We start from the raw sequence: 9935 nt of genomic DNA on the forward strand, positions 1-9935 counted from the left end.
AGAATCACGCACACTAAACAAAAAGTTTATCTGACCACGAAGCTCTTGTCCCCGGTTCGTTCTTTTCTTGTGCGATGAGGGTGTTCGTGCTTAATACGTCAAGGGTTCTCACAAGAAAAGTAGAAGGTTACCTATCAAAAAGGGGTCAGGCATGGAGACACAATATCTGCATTGGTATTCACTGCATACTTAGACGTATTCAAGCTATTAATTAATTAATTATGGGGTTTTACGTGCCAAACCCGTTCTGATTATGAGGCACGCCGTAGTGGAGGGCTCCGGAAATTTCGACTACCTGGGGTTCTTTAACGTGCACCTAAATCTAAGTACACGGGTGTTTTCGCATTTCGCCCCCATCGAAATGCGGCCGCCGTGGCCGGGATTCGATCCCGCGACCTCGTGCTCAGCAGCCCAACACCATAGCCACTGAGCAACCACCGCGGGTATTCAAGCTATTAGACTGGGAAGGCTAGAGAGTGAGGATCAATGACGAATATCACAAAAAACTTCCGTTTGCAGATGGCATTATCCTGTTCAGCAACAATGGGGATGAATTACAACAAATTATTGTGAACCTTAACCGAGAAAGTGTAAGAGTGCACCCTACAGCAAAACCCAGTATCCAGTACCCAGTGTCATGCCTGATTATGGGCCCAGTGTCGCGCGCTGGATGCTGGGTCGTTGGCAAGGCGCGGCATACTGGGAGGCGTTCGGCGCGGGGTACTGGTGTAAAATGCCGCTCTAGAGCAAGAATACGCGGCGCCTGGCTGCCGCATATATTTTTACGTACACAACGCAACAAAGAGCATTTTAATGCAATAAAAAACGAGAAAGAACAGTAAAAAAATTAGTATAGCTCTACTACGAGTCGGTCGTCTAACCTGCCGATCACAAGCCCAGTAACTTACCTCTACGCCACGCCAACATGGGGTGAACAATGAATAATTTGCCATGTTAACCCAAAGACAGTTTCAGTTTCGCGCGGACATGTCTCGCACAGACATAGTAGATGCGCTCTCGCCACGCGAGTAAAACTTACGCCTCTATCAGGAAGAAAAGGTTGCGCTCCGTATTCATTAGTATGCCTGGAAGTGCTGCAACACTGATTTTATTTTTCGATTGGTTATTTTAGCTTCTAAAAAAGTCTTAAATGAACCGCTAACCAGGGATGCTGTACGGTCTGTTCCTGCCGATTTTGATAGCTGTTTCTTGTTCTTCGCGCAAGGGAAATGCAAAATTTCCTTAGTTCGACAATGTGTTTCAATGTACACGTCTGTGTAGTCGCATATCTCCGTCAGAGAAGGGTCAGGCATTGCGGCTGGCAGCCTTCGGCGGCAGCACATAGTATAGGTATGGTTATAACGCATCACTTCAGCGTTCATCGTTTGTTGTGCTGACACTGTAGACACGAACGAATGGTCTGTTTAAAAACACTGACGGGAAAGCTGAAATATAGTGCGATTTATCATCGTTAGACTTGGTTCCTCAGCGCAGACAGACCGATAGAGTGTAGCCGGACTCGGCGGGTACGGTAGGCCTAACCTTCGGTGGAAGCGAACGATCTCGGCGCGGCTACCTGGTGAACGCTAAAATGTTTGTGTTTTGAGCCTCAGAACGTTTTATCTATTATTTTAGTACACCGGGGATAGTGGAAGTGCACGAATCGCCTCAGCTTTATTATCGCTGCCATAATATCAATCAGCAGCGGGCTTCCTGAGGTCCGTTCGGACGCCTCTGAACGGCTGCTGGGTTTCGTGCCGACTGCAGAACTCTGCGACCATTCCCACAGTCATCGGTTGCGTACTAACTACTTGAAAACGAGGCGTTATCTGCGTTTGAGTAATTTCGTTCAAGAATATTGCTATCCGCACAGTCAATAGGACAATTCACAAAACGAAACTGATCTTCAGTTTCGCATATGGATGGGCAGCTCATGCACCTTTATTCCAAGCTGCTACACGAAACAGACATTTACGGCTCAAAATTTTGCGTTATATTGGACAGGAGACTAGTACCTGCCAATAATTATTCAACAGCGCCTATACTGTTTGCGTACTGGAATTAGTGCGGCACAAACGTAACCAGCGCAATTACCAGTACGAGCCAGCGAACTCCTGCGACAACCAGTGCGTGTACAGTGCCCACCAGTGTCTACAACGCAAACCAGCGTCTCGTGCAGTGTGACCCAGCTCTTATCCAGCGATTGCACCGGTGTCCCAGTGACTCCCAGCGAGCGCCAGCGTCCCCTGTGCGATACATTGTCAGAAAACGTGCTGGTTTCACACTGTAAGGCACTGGAAGACGATGGAAGACGCTGCCCTGTATATATATATATATATATATATATATATATATATATATATTTATATTAGTAACTGGATTTTTCAATGGGCCAAGCGTATTTAGGAAAATCAGAAGCACAACTTCGCGGTTATCTTAGGTTTATTATTTATCCAACAGTTTAGGTCGGGGGACCGACCTTTTTCAAGGGATCCCTTGAAAAGGTCGGTCCACCGACCGAAACTGTTGGGTAAATAATAACCTAAGATAACCGCGAAGTTGTGCTTCTGATTTTCCTATATATATATATATAGGGTAGGTTTGTAGATTAGTATGCAGAGGACCGAGGTGATGGTAAATACCCTAGCAACGAACGCCAGTCAGCCCCTACAATCGGTGCAGCAGTGCGTTTATGTAGGTCTATTACTCAAAGGGGATTGCCAAATCATGCGAACTTGTCACGGTCGTTGGAGAAGAAAGTATGAAATGATTGCGCTCTACTGGCGCTAATAAACGGGGCAGAAACTTCAAGGTTAACAAAGGTCGTGAACCAGCTCTGGAACACGCAAAGCACGATGGAACGAAAAATTTCACGTGTAACCTTAAGGAATACGAAAAGAGCCCGTGTGGATCAGAAAGGCAACGGCGATAGTCGATATTCTAGTCGATATGAAGATAAAAATAATGGAGGTGGGCAGGACATGTTATGCGTGGGGTAAATAACCACAGCTACGGATTGGGTACGAAGGGAAGCGAAACGCAGTCGAGCACGCCAGAAAGTTAGGTGGGGTGATGAAGTCAGAAAATTTGCAGGCCGAAGTTGGAATCAGCTAGCGCAAGACGGGTAATTGGATATGGCTGCGAGACGCCTTCGTCCTGCAGTGAACACAAAAATGGGCTGATGATAATAGTGATGATGGCGTGGGTGCTGGACAGCCAGCTATTTGTCCAGACTTCACGTGACATCGATTCTAACAGTGCGTGGGGTCTGCAAAACGCTTCGGCACTGTATTCATGGCTGCCATCTCTGGTGCGCTAGACTTGAGCTGGCTCTGCTGCTGTGCGTGAAATGCGTTCGCAAAAATGATTTAGAAAAATGAACTTACAATAATATTTTGCTTGATCAGAAGACTAAGTATGCTGACGATGTTCTTCTTCTCTTGGATTCCCAGACACCTAGGCCTATAGTTGTTCGCATCGTGTACGACGACATCAACCTTGGTTTTCTTGTCATTCTCAGTAAACGCCTGTCCTAAGAATCCTAATGCGCACATTTATACCAAATATCACTGGATTTTATTTCATTATCCTATTGTCAACATTCTCGAAAAACAACCCTCCTGGCTACAACCTAATCAGGCAATGCCCACTGTAAATCGATGCTCCTATACGCTAACTGCACCACACCCGTGTATATTAAATAGCACCGTTTCCTACAGTGTAAGAGTATGAGCTTCTGGAGTTCACGAACTCTGTGAGCACTCTGAGGGGAAGACTAGATGTAATATGTTCTACTTCTAGGTAGAAGGGTAATGCGTGAGGAGATTGAATTAGGCTGTTGGTCCTCAAGTTCGCAAACAAGATTTGCTAAAATTATCAACAGAATAGGCAAATTTATTGGATATTGCTTGAGAATCTATGGGTGACTAACAATGTAGAAAACTGAATTAGGATTTACAGAATTTTTGTTGGATTTGTCATGTTTTCAGCAACATACTTGAAGAATGAATTTAGAACAGTATGGTTGCTATACAAAAAGTACTTGTTACCACGAGAGTAAAACGTTTTATAGAATGCGAGAACAGATATTTCCCACTGGTGTTTAATTTGTTTATGCGCAGTGCAAGTCTTCAATAAATTACAATTAGTGAAACAGCCTAAATAAATGGAGTGCGTCGCTGAAATTGCAAATGAAGGGCTTTCTTTCAGGCATCTTCCTAGCTCACACCTTTGAAATAAGCGACGAATAAAACGTATGAACATTAGCACTTACTGCTCCATCGGCTCCACGCTAAAATTGAATGAGGCTTCTGTGTGTTCATGCAAACATGCATTACATAGTTATATATATATATATATATATATATATATATATATATATATATATATATTGTAAAAAAGAGACAAACACAGCACCCGTTCCTGGGCCGGCTGTTCTATTCTCTGCCCGTCGTCTTTCTCTTCTCTTCTAGCGCCCGCCTTGCGAGCGCGCGCGGCCAAGTTCACTTCGCCTTTACAATATATATATATATATATATATATATATATATATTCATATTTGATATTCTGTTGGGTTTATTCCAATATAACGTTATGCATTGACCTCTTATGCTATAACAATGTAGTATACTATACTAGATACCACCCATAAGCAGCTTAAGCACGCTTACATGTTGCAGCTCTTTAAAGTTGGCCTTTCTGGAAAATGAAGTCGCGTATTATATTACTAATATTAATATTATTAAAAGGGGCAATAAGCGTTCAACACATTGTCTTCGCAGGACATAAGTGCATGCGCAGATAACACTTGTAAGCAAGATTGTCGATGAGACTCACTATCACGATGCCTTATGTGATAGCCATGCATTCTACAGGTAAACACATTCCGATGATTAAATTTCGTATGTTGGAATGCAGCTACACTGTCATTACATTTATCGCCTCTGCGAATTCAATGGTGTTTTTCGCATTTTCTTGCAACAGAGCATTCATCTCTCCCTCTAAAACAATGTAAATGAAAGGTGAATATTTGATGACTAAAAACCCTCCATCATATGTATTAGTTATTTATACATTTTCTTTAAACCGCTGTCATGTTTTTGTTTTACTTGTTCAGATAATAAGAGAGAGTGCTGTCACATTTAAATACTGAGAATGCGGCTTTTTCTTGTTTCCTTTTTGTTTTGGTGTCTTGTTGCGCATTTAACCATTGCGTCTTTTTTTTCTGTCCGGCTTGACGTCAGAACGAAATGAGTTGTAACGCGGTGGCGAAAGCCGCCGCGGCCATAAAGACAGCAGCAGCAACAAAACAACAGGAAGCGTGAGGCTCGAGTGTCAAGGAGGCCGCACGGTTAGCGCCGGGCATCTTGCGACGGACAAATGGCAGTATAAAACGCGGCACCGCGGCACTCTGTGTCAGTCACAACTGTCAGTGCCTTACACAGTGACGTGCACGTTCTGAGCAAGGTAAAGTGGTGGTAGCACGTCTTGGAAGCGAGAGTCTGCAGATCTGTCCGAAAGATTTACCCCCACTCGCAGTCATCATGTCTTCTGCAGCCGTTGTCTTCGTTCAGGTAAGAAGACTGGAATCAAAATTAATGGCTACGATTGCGGTGCAGGAGGGTGCGCCCACAGTTCTAGTCTTCTGGGAGCTGTCTGAATAGGCACACCCCTACACCAACCGCTTCGAGTACATGTTCACAATTACGGCCTGGTGATCCTACCATCAATGGGGAACAGCGTTGGGCATAGTTTGCCAGCTGGTGGCTTAATAGCCAACGTGCACGCTGCGGCATTTATATTTCACCCATTGCTACGCACATAAGAGCCCCAGCACACCTTTGAAGAGCTCAGGAGTGGTAGGTGGCAGCAGCTGTTTATTTTATTCTTTTTTTTCTTTCTTTTAGAAGATAGGCTTCAGGTAGCATATTCCACCGTAATACGTGTTTAATGACAATCCACAAATTCTCGCACTTCATTTTTTTTTGCGAACATATTTGTTCCGTTCAGCCACAAGTTACGGCAGGCTATAAGGCACGCCATTGTTTTGAGGTTCACTGATTGCCAATGTTTGCCACGCGAACGGCAGTACTGGTAATGAAAGAGCGAAATAAAAGCCTGCTGCGTAGATGCAAGCGAGAGTAAGAGCGACGAGCTATTCTAACTGCGCGTGGTAAAGACGAAATGATCTCGAAATAGGGACCTGCGCTATACGGCACCAACAAAATTCCTAGTGCGTCGCGCCAATCTTCTAGACAGCGGAGGTAGAACTTCTGCAGAGAAGAGATTTTGCATCGCGATACTATCACACGCCAACGAAACACTTGGCTAGAAGAGCGTGGTGCACACTGTGGAACATATTTCAATCAACTTCTCGGCAATACAATGGCTACTATGCACCGCATAATTCAACCGTATCACAATTACAACGGCGACGGCAACACATGATGCATAGCTTTAGTACAGCGCATACAAATGGCAGGAACATTGCGTTACCGCTGTGTGGTACAGACTGCTAATGCGCGGTAAAAAAAGCGGCATTGAGGCTCATGCGTGGGAACATCATTTTCGGCGGTCCACGCTAACGCTTGCAAGCTTACTTTCGGAAACCTGGTGGGATCATGGCGTTGCCAGTCGGAGGGGATGCCATCTGCTTCGTATCTATTTTGCCGTCGTCTTTCACTGTTTGTTTTATTCGCATCTAAAGAAGTTGAAGTTTTGCGTTTGCTATATATTTGTATAAAATCTGCCCGACTCTTGGCCGATCTCCGTGAGTGGGTATGCGCCAAAGATGATAAGGTCATCATCATCATCATCATTTGTGTCCCGGTGCTTCGACTGCAAGGTGTCACTGGGCGTTGTTTTCTGGGTCCTCTCGCGGTTATCGGCTCTTATGCTTATCAGAAATTGGAGTGTCAACGGAAGGGGGGGGGGGGGGTCGGAGTGAGAGATAGAAGGGGGGTTAAACCACAAGCGCCGCCTGATTTCGGAGGCAATAGGCTGCAGATCGTTATTTGCATTTGGTTCTATAGATGGTGCCACAACCTGTATCTCCTCCAGATACTTATATGGAATATTGTACTATCGAGTCGTACATCTGCTTAGGCGCCGGCGCAACGTCTCAGGTGAAGCACTCTGACAAATTGGATTGTCCGCTTAAATCCAAATTGTGGTCAGCGCTACGGGACCAACGACGCCATTTGTCATCGCTTTATGCCAGTGAACGTTCACTCAGGACACTCTGCAAGTGGGCGCTTAACCGGACAGCTGCAAGTTCAGACTAACGGTGTGTGCTCACTAGGACGAGTAGGTATGTGCTCGTGGTCGTGATGCCGTCTATCGTGGTGGTTCCATTGTGTTCCCTCCAGCTTCGTCATCCGGCTCTCGCCATGCCATCGTTGTCATACATTCATCGTCATACACTTAATTGTCTTCCGATTGTGCTTATGTAGTCGCCGTCAAGCTGCCGTCGTTGAACCATTGTGATCTTTTGACAAACATTATCCCATTACCGCCATGCCCTTTTCGTCATACTGCCTCCTTCGTTCCCGAGGCGTTACTCGTTCTCCATTATCGTCGTGGCAGGCCCTGGCTAGCGATCGTGTGTCGCACACAGCCGAAGCAATGGAAATCTTAGAAAACCCACTACAAATCCAGAATAAGCGTGACTTCAGGGATACGGTGCGTTTCTACATTACTTGTATGCCAATCGCATTAACGCCGCCAGTCATCGAGAGATGGGTTCGGACGGAATTTTGATGTGGAATGCTTTGCACTTTGTTCGCAGGTACTCGCCTTTTCCATGGTCTCCCAGACTCTCGGCGGTGGTCAGTTCGGATACGGTGGTGGACTTGGTGGCGCCTTTGGCCCTTCCTTCGCCGGCACATTCGCACGGCAAGAACAGTATTATGTGAGTACCTCCGTATACATTTACCATACAGCGGCACCCTTGCTTAGTCACTGCGAACCAACAAGTAGTAGAAAAAGCCATATGTATAGCCGTGGCCTACCAAAAGCCTGATATAACAATGGCCGGCCAAAATCTAATATTCAATACGCAGAGTAAGTCACAAAAGTGGCCAGAATACCGCTTAAGAGGTGTGCGTTTGCCTTGATGAGCTAAATTGCAACATTATCAACATTTTCTGCAGGTGGCATTGTTACGTAAAAAACAAGGCATGGTGGAAGAACGTCTTGTTGCCTTTCTTGGATCAGCAATAATGCATAAAAATACCGCGATGATGTGAAGCCGGTGATTAGACGTTTAGTGTAACATTGTACCATTGGGTTTTCTTTAAAAAGTGAAAACTATCAGGCAGCACGGATTAAAAAATCTATGTCGAAGAATATACGGCAGCACAAGTGACCAAAAACACCAAAGATAACATTTCATTAAAAATACTGTAATGACAAAGAACCCGTCATGTAAGTAGAAGGAACTTGTCATGAGCAATTACTAAGTACGTCCCAGTAGGATGGCAGGCGTCGTCATGCCTAAACAGAAGCGGAAATGTCGCATTATTGACACTGTTCTATGTTATAGTTCTGCCTTACTTTTGACACCGATAAAATGTCAAGATGGATGCACAATTTGTTAAAGAAGAGATTGCACCAATGTAGTTATAAGGTATTGTGAAAGAAGTACTGACTTCTATCTGTGAAATTATTCTGATGATGCAGATGTTAATAGCCTAGCTAGTTAATTAAGATAAGCAGGTGGTGTTAAAAACAGTGTTCAACTGTATTTTCACCAGCATTTTTTCGTACCTGCCCTCATGGAGCCACTGGTGCTAGTCAGTTTTTGTACACGAGTAAACAGTCGAAGTATCATAAGTTTGCGTAAAATACACTTAATGGATTAAAATAAGTACGAATGCCGAATACGTTGCGATTTCTTGTGTTGAATGCCTGCTAATTCGATTGTAGACTATATTGCCTAAAATTTATTGTTACCAAGCCGCAAGGAAAGAAAACATATATAGTTTGTACCTACAATGAGCAGCATTTACTTGTAATACGTACCGGAAGATCGAAAATAATGTGGAGAATAAAATTCGCTTCACGGCGTGGGAATACAAAATTATTTCTGAAAAGCGTCATTATGGAAGCAGTCTCTTGAACCGGGAAAAATAAATGTTACAGCGCTTCGGTGCACCAATGACGTCTTAGATATCCCTTCTTTTGTTCTTCGTGCCATTTCTGAGCTAATACGGAAATATCGCACTCACTCGCAATCTCTCGACGCAGCCACCGCAACCGTACAGCTTCGGCTACGACAACGTTGACCAGTACGGCACCAAGTCCTACCACAAAGAACGAGGTGACGCCTCCAACACCAAGACGGGCATGTACGGCTACTCGGACGCCAACGGCATCTTCCGCCAGGTGAAGTACATCGCTGATGCTGGCGGATTCCGCGCAAAGATTGACACCAACGAGCCGGGAACCGCCCCTGGAGCCAGTGCCGACGCGGTCTACAATGCGAACCCTCTCCCCGCTGGCCCGCAGTACCGCATCATTGGTGGCTCCTCTCCCTACTCCTCTCGCTACACGAGCGCCTCCTCTTCTGGCCCTTGGTCTGGATAGTGAAGAGTGTGACGTGGGGAACTGTTTGCTGAATAATTGTTCCGGCCTCTGACGCCGTTCCTTTGTCAAAGGAACAGGCGTGCCAGCTGTTCTCAGAGGCTGGACTCTTCTTGTGTACAGTGTACTTAGTTTGGACGAAATAAAATGTACATTTTTTATCACTTGGCTATCCCCTCTATTTCCCTCGGTGTATTGATTCAGCAGGTATGGTTATACTTTGCCAGTACAAACTAAAGTGCATAGTGTTCTGGACAAGCAATGCAACCGGAAGCACTAAACCATCCGGGTTGATACACACTGGTTCTTCCTTCTTATCAATATAAATAAAGTTGATTTGCATTTAAGTAAAC

General features: G+C 45.0%; 1 protein-coding gene across 1 annotated transcript; it reads left to right on the forward strand.

Moving 5' to 3' along the window:
* The first annotated feature begins 5465 nt into the window (after window positions 1-5465).
* LOC119440107 (cuticle protein 10.9-like) lies at window positions 5466-9625 on the forward strand. Its single transcript, XM_049663091.1, has 3 exons — window positions 5466-5573; window positions 7787-7909; window positions 9247-9625. Exons 1-3 carry the CDS (start codon window positions 5544-5546, stop codon window positions 9583-9585), a joined length of 492 nt encoding a protein of 163 aa, XP_049519048.1. The 5' UTR covers window positions 5466-5543; the 3' UTR covers window positions 9586-9625.
* The last annotated feature ends 310 nt before the right edge of the window (window positions 9626-9935 follow it).

The sequence above is a fragment of the Dermacentor silvarum genome, chromosome 2 (assembly GCF_013339745.2).
Source record: "Dermacentor silvarum isolate Dsil-2018 chromosome 2, BIME_Dsil_1.4, whole genome shotgun sequence".
Taxonomy (NCBI): Eukaryota; Metazoa; Arthropoda; class Arachnida; order Ixodida; family Ixodidae; genus Dermacentor; species Dermacentor silvarum.